At 41.9% G+C, this 17,417-nt stretch overlaps 1 protein-coding gene across 1 annotated transcript in view; it reads right to left on the bottom strand.

Moving 5' to 3' along the window:
• Positions 1-1,338: 1,338 nt before the first annotated feature.
• Positions 1,339-17,417, bottom strand: part of LOC142143444 (cytochrome P450 2K1-like) — a 74,635-nt gene continuing 58,556 nt past the window's right edge. Inside the window, exons 7-10 of the mRNA XM_075201293.1 lie at positions 9,130-9,271; positions 5,060-5,244; positions 3,263-3,404; positions 1,339-1,873 (exon numbers count right to left, since the gene is read on the bottom strand). Of these exons, the coding sequence (XP_075057394.1) occupies positions 1,695-1,873; positions 3,263-3,404; positions 5,060-5,244; positions 9,130-9,271 (648 nt within the window). The 3' untranslated portion in view covers positions 1,339-1,694. The remainder of the gene's footprint in view (positions 1,874-3,262; positions 3,405-5,059; positions 5,245-9,129; positions 9,272-17,417) is intronic.

The following is a 17,417-nucleotide window of genomic DNA, read 5'->3' on the forward strand; positions in this document are numbered from 1 at the left end:
GTCCAGAGTAAGAAATAACTGGGACGTTACCTGTAGCAGAAATAAATTGTTCCCTGACTGCATAATAATGGAACCTCACCACCACATCTTTAGGTGGATGATCTGCTGGAGGTTTAGCGCGAGGTCTCTGTGAGCTGGATCCAATTGTAAATCAGTAATGGTAAAGTCTGGAAGACATTGTCAGAGCAGGCCCACCAGGTATTTGGGCAAGGTGTTTTAAATTCTTCCAGAAAAGAAAATAGCTATAAAATTTCCACTAGATGTTATACAGTCCCTGCTAAACTCCATAAAATACTCCTAACAACTGCTGATTTATACTGGAGACAATGTGGGAGTATATGATCTTTTTTTCATATTTGGTGGTAATGCCCCCACATCTCCCCTTTCTGAAACCAACTAGCTGAATTGATAGAACAAACCGTAGCCTCCCAATTAGCTACATACCCTCTTGTCATGTTAGTATGCTATCCCATAAAGTCACTCACCAAACCAACCTACAAGTTAATCCAGCATATATGCAAATGCAGACTGGCTCCAGATAGCTAAAGACTGTAAAACCCCCAACTCATCATGTATCGCAGCCATTACATCATGTATGGGGTACATAGTCTTCATGGAATACATCACAGTTTTACTCCATGAACAGATTAACAAGTTCCAAAAATACATGGGAGCCCTGGTAGTCCTTTTACAAACTCCCATTCCAGGATCCCTCTACATTTCTCCTCATAGATCTTAATTGTGTGTTTACAGGAATACCCCACCCCTCTCGAAATTTTTCTACTGATTACCAATCCCCCTCCTCAATTTTCCTCTAGTCTACTCAAAAATAAAAAATCCCCAACAGCAGGAAGTAAGGTATGCTACTTTACTTTTGTTTATGGTTTTCTACTTTGATATATAGCTATATTTTTTAATTAGAAGATTCATATTCTTAGATTTGTGTTTTGCAACTACATTCACATTCACATTGTCCCATATTCCCTGTTGCTAATAAATAAGATTTAAAAAAAAAATATTGCACTATGTTTTTTATACAAGACAAAAGCTATACAAAATGTACAGAGAGCCCCTAGAGTCCAGAGAGGTGGTAAATGTAATTTCAGTTTACTACTTTCCCATTTAATGTGGAACTGTCCTACAATCATCTCTTTTTAGTCTGTAGTTTGTAGTTTTGTTTCAGAGGGGACATCTTCACCAAGGTTCAATTGTTAATATTGTTTGAGGAACTGACCTACTAAACATGAAAGGATAATTCTATCCCTTATTATTTTAACACACCAGAAAAGCAATTGCACTTAAGTGGAAAACTCTTAGTTTCTCAGTGTTTGCATTACATTAAACGTTGAAATTCTTTATGTATTAATTGCATAAGAAAAAAATATTGTTCATCACCACCAGCAGACTGGTGTTAGTGTTCACCAATGTAGAGCAGTATAATCTTTAACTTTTTTTCCTTCATTCATTTTTTCATTAATGCGATGAATAATGAATATCTTGCTTTTTAAATTTCTATAACAAATATTATATATTTTATTCCACAATAATTATATAACTACAGAAAGAAATATAAAAAAGTATTTTAGTGTATAAAATTAGATAAAAAAGTTCTCAGATGACTTATTTTGTGGATGCCGTTCAACACAATTATCTCATCTTACATTTCTAATGAAATAACTTGGCTGATAACATGTCTAGCTGAGAGGTATGGCGCAAATTTCATGAGATAATGGTGCATTAGTGAACCCAGGTACAGGGGTGAGGTCCAGTTTAGCTCCAGGTGGAGCCTGGAATGTGAAGTTCTGTAGCAGGGTCGTAAAGAACACAAACAGCTCCGCTTTGGATAGGTTCTCTCCAATACAACTTCTTTTACCTAGTTAAAACATAAATAGGAAACAATAAAACCAGCTAAGTGCTAGCATATGTGAATAAAAGCAACATTCAATACATTTGTACTAAATAAATAATCAATAATGCTGAACATGTTCTAAAAAAGCAGTTGTTTTTTGTTTTTCCAGTCTGGAGTCAAATTAATTAAGGCTTGGAACCTACACGCTTCTTATTTTTTCCCAGTTGGATAGAGGGTGAGCACAATAAATGACAGTTCCTAGCTATATTCATGCCATCAGTTTTAGGGTTATTGGCGTGCAAGCAGCGTTAAATGGTGACTGAGCACAAATAAATAATTTTTCATGTTCCTAACTGGTCCAAATGCTCCTTCACACATGAAAATAATATAGACACAGTTTACATTCTGAAAATGAAAAGCCTACAATGGAAAAGCTCTTCTCTGTAAAGTGTGATGTGTACTCTATAGAAAGGAAAATAGTTTGCTCTTCCATTCATTGCAATTAGTTCAGTGAATTATTTGCTATTGCTATTTGGGATAGAGCCCATTACTGAGGCCATTGGCATTTTACAAAAAAAGAAAAACCTATACAGCAAGCATTACAATTTTTTAATGGCAAAAATCTGTCACATCTTTTCCCCAGGTAAACGATACACATACACCCAGCCATACACTTGATGTAAAAGAAAACATGATTCATCAGACCATTGTCCCATGGTCCAGTTCATGCCCATTGTTGGCACTTTTACTGGTGTACAGGGGTCAGCATGGGCAATCTGATCAGTGTGCGGCAAGCTGCAATTCACTGTGTGCTCTGTCAACTTTCTATCGTAGCTATCATAGCCAGCATTAACTTTTGCAGCAATATGTGCTACAGTAGCTCTTATTTGGGCTTGAACCAGACGTACTAGCTTTCACTTCCAACACGCATCAATGAGCCTTGGGCGCCCATGACACTGTCACCATTTCACTGGTTGACCATCCTTGGACCACTTTTGGTAGGTAGGAACCACTACATATCAGGAACACCCCATATGTCCTTCCATTTTGGAGATGCTCTGACCTAGTTGTCTAGCTGTCACAATTCGCCCCTTGTTAAAGTTGCTCAGATCCTTACACTTGCCCATATTTCCTGCTTCTAGCACATCATCTTCAAGAATTGGCAGTTCACTTGCTGCCTAATTTGTCCCACCTTTTGACAGGTGTAATTGTAAACGAGAATCAATGTTATTCACTTCTCTTCTCAGTGGTTATAATGTTGTGTCTGATCAGTGTATATATAATATCTACCATCAATCAAATACTGATGTTAAAATTAGAGTACAAGATGATTCTACTTTCATACTTTAGATACAAAGTGAATATTGTTCTTGAGTAGTAGCATCAGAAAAAGATGATCAGAAAGAAAGTTACCTAATGAGAAAGGTATGAACGCTTCATTCTTCTTGAAATGTCCTTCTGAGTCAAGAAAATGTTCTGGGTAGAACTCCTCTGGTTTCTCAAAGTAGGCTTTATCTCTCAGTACAGAGGACAGTACTGGCATAACAATGGTGCCCTGGGTAGAAATATAACAGTGTGGGTAAAAACAGATAATCAAAATAAGCATCACTGTTACCTTAAAAACAAACATTCTCTGCACAGGTTTATCAAGAAAATAACAAAAAGACAAAAAACTACTGTAAATAGATTTCAGATTAAAATTGCTGAGTTAAGCAATTTAAGTAAAGCTACTATATTCTACAACTATTATAAAGGATATTTTTGTATAATATACAGTATATTACACAATAATATAGCTAAACAAATCTATGAAAACAGCTTCATAATCGGGCTGCTGTGACATCAGAACACACAGATTAAAAATATTTCCTTTATGTTGCCTTTACTATTGTTATTTTATCACCTTATGTATCAAATGTTCCCTGCACCTCTTCTTAGATCAGTGGTGGGCAGCAGGAAGCTCACCAAGACTTTACCAGCTGAGCAGAGAATTAGGTAGAACGGGGTCAACAGACTTCCGCATCACGTGAAGCTGGGAGGTCACGCTGCATAACTGATAAGGAGACGGAGGAAGTACAAATGCAATTTCTTTTGCATGCAGGGAGAGTACTGACTGCATAGGGCACGTGAATCAAAAACTGAGGAGCTTTAATTTTACACTGCAATTTAAAGTTAAGCTAGATCACTCCTCCCCAGCCGATTATCTACACATTTTTCGTTTGCAACCCCCCTGCAGTGAAACATGGTGTTACCAATTCTAACTGCTGGTCAAAAAGATGTCCCTCATACAGGGTGATCATGTAATACAGTGAACACAACCGTCACTACCCCACACGTTACCAACAGCTGGTATGTGTTTTACATTAATTCTGTGTGCCACAAAACTAGATGGGACTATAGGATTCTTTATGGTTTGCATGGTTTGACTCCAGCCACAAAGGCAAAGAGATTAACCAGGTGAACTTGTTTGCAAGGAGGTTTGGTCTACACCGCATCACCTCGCATGTCGCAGTCCTCCAGATTGGCACCAGGAGAGACTAAGAGGAGAGGATGATTAGAATACAGAATACCAGGATTAGCTTAATAGCGTAAGGAGGCTGGATACCAGAAACAATTGAAGAGATACATATACAGGATGCCAGGATACTGAGGCACAGGGAGTCAAACAATCCAGCAAGTACTCAGATCACAGGACATAAAGATCTGGCACTCTGGAGGGTTCAGGTGCCATCAGCTGGTGGTGATGAGGGAGAGTGATTAATCAGCATGCGTAGACCCAAAACCAAGATGGCGCCCTCCATCAGAGAAGTCACAGCGCATCGCCAATGGGGGACATGATGGAGGAGGCCAGGTAAGCACACTGGACCCTAGTAAGCAAGCCGGAGGATCTGGTGCATGACCCTGTATATTAATAACAGGGCCTGGGATAAATGGGGGGGGGTCTTGCCCCTGCAGTCAATGTATACAGCATTTTTGTGGATTATATACAGAAACAGTTACACAGATATGGGCAGGTCATGTTTAAAATTATATCAGGACTATCTCCTTGTCGCAATCTGCTGAAGAAATGTGGAAGCCAGGCTCTTCAACAGATGGGCAGAGGTGACAGCCTGGGGCCGTCCACATCAGAGCCCAGGTCCCTAAAAGTATGTCACCAATGTACAGTGAGGAATACACAAAGCAGGAAGTATTTTATGAAACTCCACTCACCTTTGGAATAAAATATCCTCTGAATGTGACATCCTGAGAAGTGGCATGTGGGAGATTACCCGGGATAATATCACAAAATCTTTGAATTTCATGAATGACGGCGTCAGTGTACGGCATTTCTTTCCTATACTCTGTTTGTGGTTGAGCTGATCCAATCACTCTTTCAATTTCATTTTGCACTTTTTCTGTCAGGTAAAAAGTAGCGGTCTCTTAAATTATAACACATATGGACAACGACACCATAACATTATCATTCATAGACAGATATAGACTAGGATGGCGGTTCCCAAACTGTGCACCGCGGCTCCCAGGGGTGCCGCGGCGCTGTCACTTTTGGTGCCGCGGGCCAGCCATAAAAAAAAAGAAAGAGCACATAAACTTACCAATCCGCAGGGCACCGGGACCCAGAAGCCTCCTCTTTCCCGCAGCTGTCACTGAATATCGACGTCAGTGACAGCTGCGGGAGAGAGGAGGCTGCTGGGTCCCAGCGCCCGGCGGATTGGTAAATTTATGTGCTCTTTCTTTTTTTTATGGCTGGGAGAAGCGGAGGAGGACAGCGGGAAGCGGAGGAGGACAGAGGGAAGCGGAGGAGGACAGCGGGAAGCGGAGGAGGACAGCGGGCAGCAGAGGAGGACAGCGGGAAGCAGAGGAGGACAGAGGACATAGGGCAGCAGAGGAGGACAGAGGGCAGCGGAGGAGGACAGAGGGCAGCAGAGGAGGACAGAGGGCAGCTGAGGAGGACAGCGGGAAGCAGAGGAGGACAGAGGGCAGCGGGAAGCAGAGGAGGACAGCGGGCAGCAGAGGAGGACAGCGGGAAGCAGAGGAGGACAGAGGACATAGGGCAGCAGAGGAGGACAGAGGGCAGCGGAGGAGGACATAGGGCAGCAGAGGAGGACAGAGGGCAGCAGAGGAGGACAGAGGGCAGCAGAGGAGGACAGCGGGAAGCAGAGGAGGACAGAGGGCAGCGGGAAGCAGAGGAGGACAGAAGGCAGCAGAGGAAGACAGAGGGCAGCAGAGGAGGACAGCAGGGCAGCAGAGGAGGACAGCAGGGAAGCAGAGGGGGACAGCAGGGAAGCAGAGGGGGACAGCGGGCAGCAGAGGGGGATAGCGGGCAGCAGAGGAGGACAAAGGACAGCAGAGGAGGACAGAGGGCAGCAGAGGAGGACAGAGGACAGCGGGAAGCAGAGGGGGACAGAGGGCAGCAGAGGAGGACAGCAGGGCAGCAGAGGAGGACAGCAGGGCAGCAGAGGAGGACAGCGGGGCAGCAAAGGAGGACAGAGGGGCAGCAGAGGAGGACAGCAGGGAAGCAGAGGGGGACAGCGGGTAGCAGAGGGGGACAGCAGGCAGCAGAGGGGGGCAGCGGACAGCAGACTGACAGAGGGCTGCAGAGGGGGGCAGCGTGACAGAGGGCTGCAGAGGGGGCAGAGTGCCTGGGGCAGAGGGGGCAGAGTGCCTGGAGGCAGAGGGGGCAGTGTGACAGAGGGCAGAGGAGGGGGACAGCGTGACAGAAGAGGGGTACAGCGTGACAGAGGGCAGAGGAGGGGGACAGCGTGACAGAGGAGGGGGACAGCGTGACAGAGGGCAGTGAGAGGTGACAGAGGGCAGAGGGGGCAGCGTGAGAGGGGGCAGAGTGACTGGATGCAGAGGGGGAAGTGTGACAGAGGGCAGAGGAGGGGGAAAGTGTGACAGATGAGGGGTACAGCGTGATAAAGGGCAGAGGAGGGGGACAGCGTGACAGAGGAGGGGGACAGAGGGCAGTGAGAGGGGGCAGAGTGACTGGATGCAGAGGGGGCAGTGTGTTTGGATGTAGAGGGGGCATTTTTGCATACAACTAAATAAAGTATTTCTGTCCTGACCTAAATGCTTATTACATTTTTTTGACCCAACTACTTCTAAAACAGGACTGCTCAGTAATTATTTTGGAGGAGTGCCTTGAAAAAATTTGGAGACTCTAAGGGTGCCGTGAACTGCAAAAGTTTGGGAACCACTGGACTAGGACAATGCTACTATAGCTATGACAGGTCACATTCATCTTCAGACGCAACTTCCGATGCATGCCATATCTTGTGTTTACTGGATTAAAGTCAATTTCTTAGAATACAATGAGCAATTCACACAATTGCATGCAATTTAAGTCCAAATGAAAATGACACTATGATTTGAAGGGTGGAATGGGGAGAGGGAAGGGGTGGACAGACTTAGGCGTGCCGAGGTTAAGCGTATATTTCTCCAATTCAAGCTCTGGGCATCTCTTAGGTGCGTGTTTTTTAGCCATATCATTTGCACCAACTACAGGGCAGGTGTAATTGCCATTTACTAAAAATGTTGAACACTTATTGCATGCCAGAACATGCAGAACAAAAAACGGGTTATTCCCTCTGAAGAAGTTACGTTCTGTAATGAAACGCGTTAGGGGCATAGAGTCAACAATTTAGTTGGTCTCTGTATACTTTTTATACCTATTGTGCTATTTTAATTACACTTGGCTATATGCTGTTATTGCCGTTGTACTTGGTTCAACACACCCAGGAGTTGTATTATTGGATTCATCTGAAAGCGGATAAACAATTGCCTTTACCATCCTCTTTTCTCCGTGGAGCATTCTCATCAGAGAGTCGTGTGTGAGGCGGCCACAGATATTACTGTTATCTGCGGATCATACAAGTATTATCCATTCGATGTAGCGCTTCAAGGCACTTTTGTCAGCATCCCGCTAAAGCCTAAATAGGTTTCATCTTCATTCACCTAGGATTCCAGTCCATACTACGAAGGTGTGTGATCACTACTTACAACCATTGGACACACAGTAACCTCAAAGAGACGAGTCTGCAAAGGTGTAATCTATACGGGTATGTGGAAAAACGCATCATATCTACCATCAGAGACAGTGAGTACTACAGTATATTCTACTCACACATGTGTCTTTTCCATTTATGGAGCATGAAGCGGAATATACATTTATATGTGGAACTTATACTATAAAGCTTGTTTGAACTGAGGCTCTAGTTCATCTCTGCCCAATACGGAGTTATATATATGGCCATATAGACATTATCATTCATAGGAAGAAACTTACCACTACGTGTGGATTGATGATAACGGCAACTATCAGCACTATATATATATTTTTTTTGTGGGGAAATCGTAGAGCATTGCTCATGTCTTTTAATCAACATCTTTGACCACACAATTGGCTACTTAATATACAGCTGTTATATATTTTTCTCTCATCAGTAGCGTGTGGTTCTTATACGTCATAGTGCACTGTGATGTAGTTTTTGCAATCTTTCCTTACAATATACCTTTGCAAGCATATAGGTATTTACATGCATGATTTTTAATATACACAATAAACATGTTGATTTTATATATTTGACCACTCGTGATCTGCCACTTATTATTATTTTTATTAGCCTATATTGGAGACAGTTAGATTTGAGCGCTGCATACCGTTTTTTGTTCTATATTTTCGTATGTTGGTGGGCGCAGCCACTTAGTTTGTGCAGCAGCTTGTCTTCTGTCCATATATTATTGGAAATTGTATATATTTATTATTTTTTCCTTCATCTCATTTACCTTCATTGGTATTGCATTGGCGCCATATCAGGGTTTTTTTCTGTTTTTTTGCTATGCCAGAACATGTATTTGCAATTAGAAGAAACTGTAAAAATGAACTTTATGTACAGTAGGCATTAACATCTTGATATATGCAATTCATGGATAAAAATCATAATTCATCATAGTATTAAGAGTTGTTAATATATTTAATTTTGATGGGAATTTATATTGTTTATATGCACTGTGCATATCGTGCAGTGTGTTCTGTTTGTCTCCATACGGTACTGCAACTACCTTTATGTACCTTAACATACTTATACCCATATTCAAATGGAAACATTTCTTGAGATCTGCTTGCATTTGTATTTGGACATATGTGCAGGCCGTTTCTGCCCTTTTTAAAAAAATAAATAAATAAATAAAAACGGAAATATTGCGTTCCAAGAATAAACAGCTCTGACATGTCTAATCTATGACAAGACATTCATATCATGTTCATTCTCATGTCTTACTTTGGATTTCAGGGTATTTCATCATTAGCAGGAGGCCCCATCGCAGAGTAGTTGTGATCGTTTCCATTCCAGCAGTAAATAGATTGACGACCAGTTCGGTTAGATTGTCATCATGGTAATACAAAGTAGATTCTGGCTTTCCCTGCATAATAGTAATGGGGAAATTTTTGTAAACAATGCAGCAAGTCCACACATCATATCTGACTAATTATTGTGTGACAGTCATTACAAACCCGATGATAGTTCCAAGTAGAGATGGTCACTGACCCCCGTGTTTTGGTTTTGTATTCAGTTTTGGATCTGGATTATCTTCGTGTTTTGGTTTTGCAAAACCGCCCTTGCGTGTATTAGTTTTGGTTTTGTTTGGTTTTGTTTTGTTTTGTCTAAAATAACCTAATTTAGTGCTCCACCAGTTTCTTATATAAGTGGGGTAATTTTAAAGCTAATAAATTATGAAAAAAACAGTTTAATCCCTGGTAGGCAGTCCTTAATTCGAACACTTGTCTGCAAATTATACAGACAAACCTGGTTGTCTACCTCCTCCATCTTTGATTATTGTCAATGTAGCCATCGTCTTTGGGTGTATATTACACCCTACACTTGTAGTTGAATATTAAAAAAAGCAGCCTGCACAGACTGTGGAACTAGAAAGTAAAATTAAATGGACCACGGTAGTTTGGTGGCTATCTATGCCCCCCCCCCCCCACCCTCCACTTGTAGTTGAATATAAAAAAAGCAGCCTGCACAGACTGTGGAACTAGAAATTCAAATGTACAAAGAAATGGACAAAGGCAGTTTGGTATCTGTCTGCATCAGACCCCCCCCCCCATCCACTTGTAGTAAAATAGAAAAAAAAGCATCCTGCATAGACTGTAGAACTAGAAATTCGAATATACAAAGAAATGGACAAAGGCAGTTTGGTATCTGTCTGCATCAGACCTCCCCCCCCCATCCACTTGTAGTAAAATAGAAAAAAAAAGCAGCCTGCATAGACTGTAGAACTAGAGATTCGAATATACAAAGAAATAGACAAAGGCAGTTTGGTATCTGTCTGCATCAGATCCCCTCTCCACTAGGAGTAAAATAGAAAACTATTCAGTCGTTATATAATACAGAATATAAATAGAAATTGAGAAAGGCAATTTGGTATCTGTCTGCATCATAATCATCAACATCCTCATTAGCGCCCTCGTCACCTCCACAAATCTCCCCCTCATCCTCTTCTATTTCCAAAGTGGCATCCTCAATTTGTGTATCAGCGGCTACACCCGAGCTGTTCAGGTACACATCAGCAGAACTGCTGAAAGGGCCCTTCTTTATGGGTACACTAACAGAATGCTCACGATTAGACATACCACTGTTGGATGGACTCTCCACAGGGATTGGTGTCATTTGTGAATCAGAGCAAACATTATCCTCTAATGCCTTACTGTTATCTTGCAGCTCGGCTTTGACGCGTAACAGTAGTTGTGCACCAATTGTAGGCTGGGTAACTTTTTGGGATCTGCCATTAATAGCCAAAGGTGAAGGCCTCATTCTCTCTTTGCCACTGCGTGTGTAGAATGGCATGCTTGCAATTTTTTTTTTATCGGCACTTAACTTTTGCTCAGTTACACTTCTTTTTCGCTTCAATACAGTAAAAAGTTTTTTGGTTTTTGTTTTTTGCACTAATTTGGAAACACTTTGTTGTTTGACATCGCCTTGGCCAGATGACGTACTGGGAACACTAATATCAGGACTGGTGACAGAACCTGGTTGCTCATTCTGATCATATGTGGACTGCTTTGAATCCATTCTGAGCGCAAAGCACTGGGGAGTGCTAAAAATTAGTTGGTAGATACTGCTGACAGATATGACTTTTGACAGCCAGAAATATTTATGCACAATTAGGGAGGACACCCCAAAAGCACTGGGGAGTGCTAAAAATTATTTGGTAGATACTGCTGACAGATATGACTTTTGACAGCCAGAAATAGTTATGCACAATTATGGGGGACACCCCAAAAGCACTGAGGAGTGCTAAAAATTATTTGGTAGATACTGCTGACAGATATGACTTTTGACAGCCAGAAATATTTATGCACAATTATGGGGGACACCCCAAAAGCACTGAGGAGTGCTAACAATTAGTTGATAGATACTGCTGACAGATATGACTTTTGACAGCCAGAAATATTTATGCACAATTATGGGGGACACCCCAAAAGCACTAAGGAGTGCAAAAAATTAGTTGGTAGATACTGCTGACAGATATGACTTTTGACAGACAGAAATATTGATGCACAATTATGGGGGACACCCCAAAAGCACTGGGGAGTGCCAAATATTAACAAAAAATAATAAACCTCTATCCTCCTTTCTTCTCTAGCGATTTTTGTTAGAGCAATTGCAAGAAGAATATTGGATTATCTGTCCCTGCTCTAATCAGCCTGTGATTACACCCTGCTCTTTCCCTCGGTCAAATGGCGATGGATTGCTGTGGAGGCGTGTATTTATAATGTTGAAGTATCGCGAGAACCGAGCCCCGAGATCCGACGACGTCACGATGACGTTCAGCCTCGATTTGGATTTGGAATGGGCGGGAGAGTACCGAGCTGCTCAGCTCGGTACTCGGATACCCAAAGTTCGGGTTGGTTCGGTTCTCAGGGAACCGGACCCGCCCATCTCTAGTTTCAAGTGACAATCTCTCTAACACATCTCTGCAGCAAGATCAAAAATGAAGCAGCTTGTAACAAAAAAGGATTTTCTTGATTTTGACCAGAACAGGGAATTGTATATGCTAGACATAGCTTGCAGAGGGATAGCGTAACACTATTAGCAAACGTTGTGGCCGTCGCTTCTTTGCATGTTTCCAATCATGATCCTTTCAGGATAAGCTCCTAATGAAATCATACTCCACCACCAACAATTCACACATATTTTGCCTACTAGCCTATGCCAAACTCTAGTGACAGGTTAATCACACCTAAAATTTCCAGGAAAGCTACTCTACTGAATGGTAAGCTCTGCAAGCAAACTTTATACCGCTAAATGTAAAAGAAAATGCAAAAACAGGCACTTGGGTATCAAAAACTCAAAGGCTCAATATAATTTTGATAACACCAAAATATTAACTACTGAAAAGAAAAAAGGGAATTTAAGAGGTACTATTTCAGAAGTCTTAAAAGTATGCAAACAATATAACAACATGCTGAACAATGGGAAAGGACAGTTGAAAACTAGCTTTCATTGGGAGGGGATATAAAGTAGCAGAAAGAGAGAGGTAGTGCCACCACTGTAAAAGGCTATTGCTGACAAAACTAGAATACTGTGTTCAGTACTAGAGTCCATATCTCCAGAAGGACATATAATTTGACTTTGTGCAAAGACGGGAACAAAAATGGAGCATGGGCTAAGTGACAAAATTTAGCAGTGAAAACTAAAAGATGGAAACACATAGGGTCCGATTCTGAGCACAACCCACGCTCAGTATTCCACGCGCATACTTTGGCTTTGCATTCGCCTGACTTCAAGATGCAGTTTCTTTTTAAACTGGGGGCAGGCCTGCTGTGCTCTACTACAGAGGACGCTGCAGATTTTGTACTATACCTGTGTGGATTATAAAGTCGCAAAAGAATGCACAGGAAAATTAAAAAAAATCTTGAATTAATGTTGCCTGTTAATAATATTCCTCAACCACCCTCTTAACCTCACTACCTTACCCTATTACCACCCGTTACACAATTTCACACAATACAACTACCCCCTGACCAACATTGTTGTGTGACAGGATCATTTAGCCTATGAGTCACTTTACCTATGCAGTCTGGCTGGGCCGAAATGCAAAATGTAGACTTAGCCTTAACCTCATGTGTCAATTTCCCATTGTCCCATAGATTGTTAGCTTGCGAGCAGGGCCTTCTCACCTCTTTATCTGTTTTACCCATTTTGTTTATTAGTTTACTTTGTTTGTCCCCAATTGTAAAGCACTACGGAATATGTTGGCGCTATATAAATAAATGATGATGATGATGATGATTAATGATAAAAACATGAAAAAAAAGTAATTTTTCCCCCTATGAAATATATTAGGATATCTACTGAACATAAAATATTTTTTTAAAGATGCACAACACATGTTTTAGCAAGCATACAAGATGGTCAACACTACTAATCAGTACTTAGACTAACCATTTTACGGCAGAAAAACACACGCAGCCATGTGCTTGTGTTAGGCACATCCCTCCTGTACATTCAGTACAGCAAAACACCCCTTCACCCACCCAGTTTACTCTCTGATGATGGATGCTGTAGTAAGTCCTTTGCGTTCTCAGACACACGGAATAGGGCTGTAATCAGAACCGTATTTCCCTGTTCTGGACATGTGGAGAGTGATTTTGCGATGATACGCACAATATCAGCAGATACACTATCCCTGAAGAAGCCTAATTGGTGAAATGCGTTGGTTTGAACGGATTGAACATTGGTCCTCATATTCCATTTGGTTCTGGACAATAGAACCTATTGAGGTTTTCTTTCTGATACATCGCCGCATGCGCAGAACATACCCAGCCGCGGCCGCGACTGTGGGACACAGCATAGATCCTTGCCATAGCCGGAGATCATGTTTGGGAGGAGACTACCAACCCTGGACAGGGTAAGTGAAAGTGCTCCACATCCGGACTCATTAGCTGGATCTTGGGACATTTTTCTTTCACCTATACTCACAGTGGATTTATCGGCTACCCGCAGATACAACGGGACTATGGCCCCACTACCCGCGTGAGTTCTCAGTCTTTGGAACAATTCTGTTTATGGTTTGGACTTTATTTATATGGACTTCAACATCACTCTGAGACTTGTTTGCCACTGTATACTATCCATATAGCACTGGATTTATATAGACTCTGTCTGGAGCTGCAATATTTTGTCCTTAGTCTGTATGGTCAATAGGAGTCTTGTACCCTCACCAACCATACCTTTACGGGTCTCTGATCTGATTTGCATCTATGTATTTACAAGATTTGACCTGTATCTTATGAGACCTGCTTTATACCTATGTACATATCACTGTCAGTGGTTTGGTTTTATTAACCTCCTGTTAAAAGGTTGCAACCTTTTCTATCAGTGTCTAAATATATTTTATATGTCTACCCATTGAGGAAATAAAAGATACCTACTATGAAAAAAGGGGATACCACACTGGTTTATTGTATGTAATCTTACAAGGTTGACACCCTCTACTTGATAGGTTGTTTACCTACTTCTCATTAGGGAGTGTTCACCATACTTCTCCCGATTTTCTGCGCCATAGGGGACTTCTTTATCTGTTTATTAAGTTTATGTTTAGGGTTGGGTCTACCCTCATTTGTCCCCCCAGGCAGCAATGATTTACACTTTCAAGGGGGCGCGGTAGCCCATCTCTTCTATTTTCAACTTCTATTTTCAACATGCCTTGATGAATCAGGCCCACAGTTTGGAGTAGATAAGGAAGAAGGCTGATACGATAGAAGCCTTAAAAGAATTCCAAGGCTTTTTACAGGAGAGAAGCATGCTGCAGAGTAGAAGTGTTGGACATGTGTAAGAAGAGGACTACCTACAGATCCTCATTTTTAGTGATTTTTGGGAAATTTGAGAAAAATGACTTCACCAAATGGGTAATGGGTAGGTGAAATTGCTTCCAGACAGAGGTTGTAGAGGCTAATATACTAGGAGAATATAAACATGCATATGATAGACAAAACACTATCCTAAATAAACAATAAATAAATAAAATGTGAAAGCAGAGAATAAGCTCTGGGATGTTCAGGGATAAAAATAGGCAGACTAGATAAACCAAATGGTTTTTCACTGCAAATTTAACATACATATGTTGCTAGCATCATCATAGAAATTTGGTAAAGTTCTGTTAAAGCCTTCCAGTCTCCCACTTAACTTCCTACCTTTTCTTCTTCCACTTCCCCTCTTTCCCCTTACCTTATCCTCCGTTCCTCCTTCTCTCCCCCGTGTCTCTCTGTCTGTCTACCCCACCCCTTAGATTGTACGCTCCTTTGAGCAGGGCCATCTCTCCTCCTGTCTTCCTGTCTTCACCACTTTTAACTCTGCTCTCCAGCTACCTAGCCCTCCTCCTCGGGGACCCTCTTCCCCCCGTCCCCTCTCGCTCCCTCCTCGACCATCTGGGGGTCTCCCTGTCATCCGTGCCCTCCCTCTTGGACTCCATCGTTGGCGGACCTTCCCCTCTCCCTTCCCCCGCCCCTTGAGTGCCTTGAGCTCACTGAGTTACTGTGCTTATTTTTTTACTGTACTGTGCTGTCTCACCTCATATTGTAATTTTGTTTGTTCCTGTACGGCGCTACAGACACCTAGTGGCGCCTTATAAATAAACAATAATAATAATAATAATAGTAGTAGTTACAGGAATATTTTTAAAAATGCATCTTCGTATTTACATTAGACACAAACAAAGGGGAAATAACAAATGAAAGTTAATGTTCTTTCAGGAATGGAAATCAATAAAAAAAAAAATCCAGGTTCACTCATGTTCCAAAATTAAAGCTTTCAGGGTTATACTAATTATTTGGCCAAAATTGTATTGGATGGCTGACCCACAAAATATCTCCTCTGACTTAAGACAGTTGCACATGTACAATGTTGTAGCATGATGCAATGGCGTAAAAATTGGACAATAGTCTATCAGATAGGCTCATAAGTTCACAAATGACCTTGTACCCCCAAACAGGCCAAACACATTCAATCCCAATGCAACTGCATGCTGCACAACATTAGTAAAACTTTGCAAGGCTATATAATGTTCTGTGTAAACGAAGTGCATTTAGAAGATGGGGTGGGGTTGTGAAGCCAAGGGCTGCATACCTACAGTTTCCAATTATGTAAAATCTGCATATCAGCAGAGTGCATTTAACTTACCTAACCATTTTACTTTCTCCCACCATGTAGTGGAAGAGTGAGGCTCGTTATGTCTCCCGTCTTGTCTAGCTTAGCACTGATAGCTCTACAATCAGCCTTCAGTAATATGGACTAATCAATTTTGGGCACTGATCAAGATACTTAAGTCTTAAGTGTCCATGCCTTGCATGGTCACTAGGAAGGCACATGTGAAATTCATATCCCTTAGGGGCCCTCTGAGAAGTCATCAGGCCTGTCTCATATCACGTGAAATACTGCTATCCAGGCACTTGCTTCAAATGCATGCCTTGCTGCAAGTTCAGTCCAACCAAGTCTTAAACTGTCTAGAATCTTATAGAGCTCTATTATATATGTTTCAATTGTTCTAGATTAATTAGAATCCTGACCATGCTTTATCTGTGTAGAGTTTGTATGTTCTCCCTGTGCTTCCGTGGATTTCTTCTGGGTGCTCCCACACTCCAAAAACATACTAGTAGGTTAATTGGCTACTATAAATTGACCTTAGTCTCTCTCGATCTGTGTGTGTGTATATCTTAGGAAATTTAAACTGTAAGCTCCAATGGGGCAGGGACTGATGGAGTTCGTTCTCTGTACAGAGCTGCAGAATTAGTGATGCTAAATAAATAGCTGCTGCTGCTGATGAATTAGAAGCCTTAACGCTAAGAGGCTGATGCAGAGTGTGCACTGTGCCAATATGTATAGTGTATCTTGCATGAAAGCACTCTGTGCATGTCCAGAAAAGTGGACTCATAATTATGAGATCATGCAGATTTGCATGCTTGTGCTACTTACGCTTACTTGCGCCTGGATAGGCAGGGCAGGGGGTGTTAGAACGTGAGCCATGTACAATAAGGGCATGTACACGTAATTAGGACTGCCAAGAGAATTCAGGGCCCCGGTACAACAACTTCTTGGGGCCCCCCTTATACATGAGCATGGCAAAATTGGCTGTGGGTGTGTTCATACGACTGGTGGTGTCGCTATGCATCATTGGGGCGTAGCTAGTAGGTGAAAAATGCTAGGCCACCCTCCTACAGAAAAAAAACCCTGCATTATTTTGCACTCCTGACTGTCAGGGCATCTATCACCATAGTGTAGTATATAAACAAGGCAGTGTGTATATAAAGAGTTAACAATCTTACCCTGCCCCTTACATTGGGCAGAACAGTCACCAAAAATTGGGATTGTCCCACTAGAATCACAAAATTTCACAGACTGTCTTGCTCTCTCCTACCTGTTCTTGTCAATTTCACCACCTGTGGCTGCTGGATTCTTTAGTTGTGGCTTGTCTGGATCCTGGAATGTTGGGGGCCCTATTTGGAAAAAAATGGGTTTGCCAAGAAAATTACAACCAGCCCCGGCGTTCAATCAATAGCACTCAC

The sequence above is a fragment of the Mixophyes fleayi genome, chromosome 3 (assembly GCF_038048845.1).
Source record: "Mixophyes fleayi isolate aMixFle1 chromosome 3, aMixFle1.hap1, whole genome shotgun sequence".
NCBI classification, from domain to species: Eukaryota; Metazoa; Chordata; class Amphibia; order Anura; family Limnodynastidae; genus Mixophyes; species Mixophyes fleayi.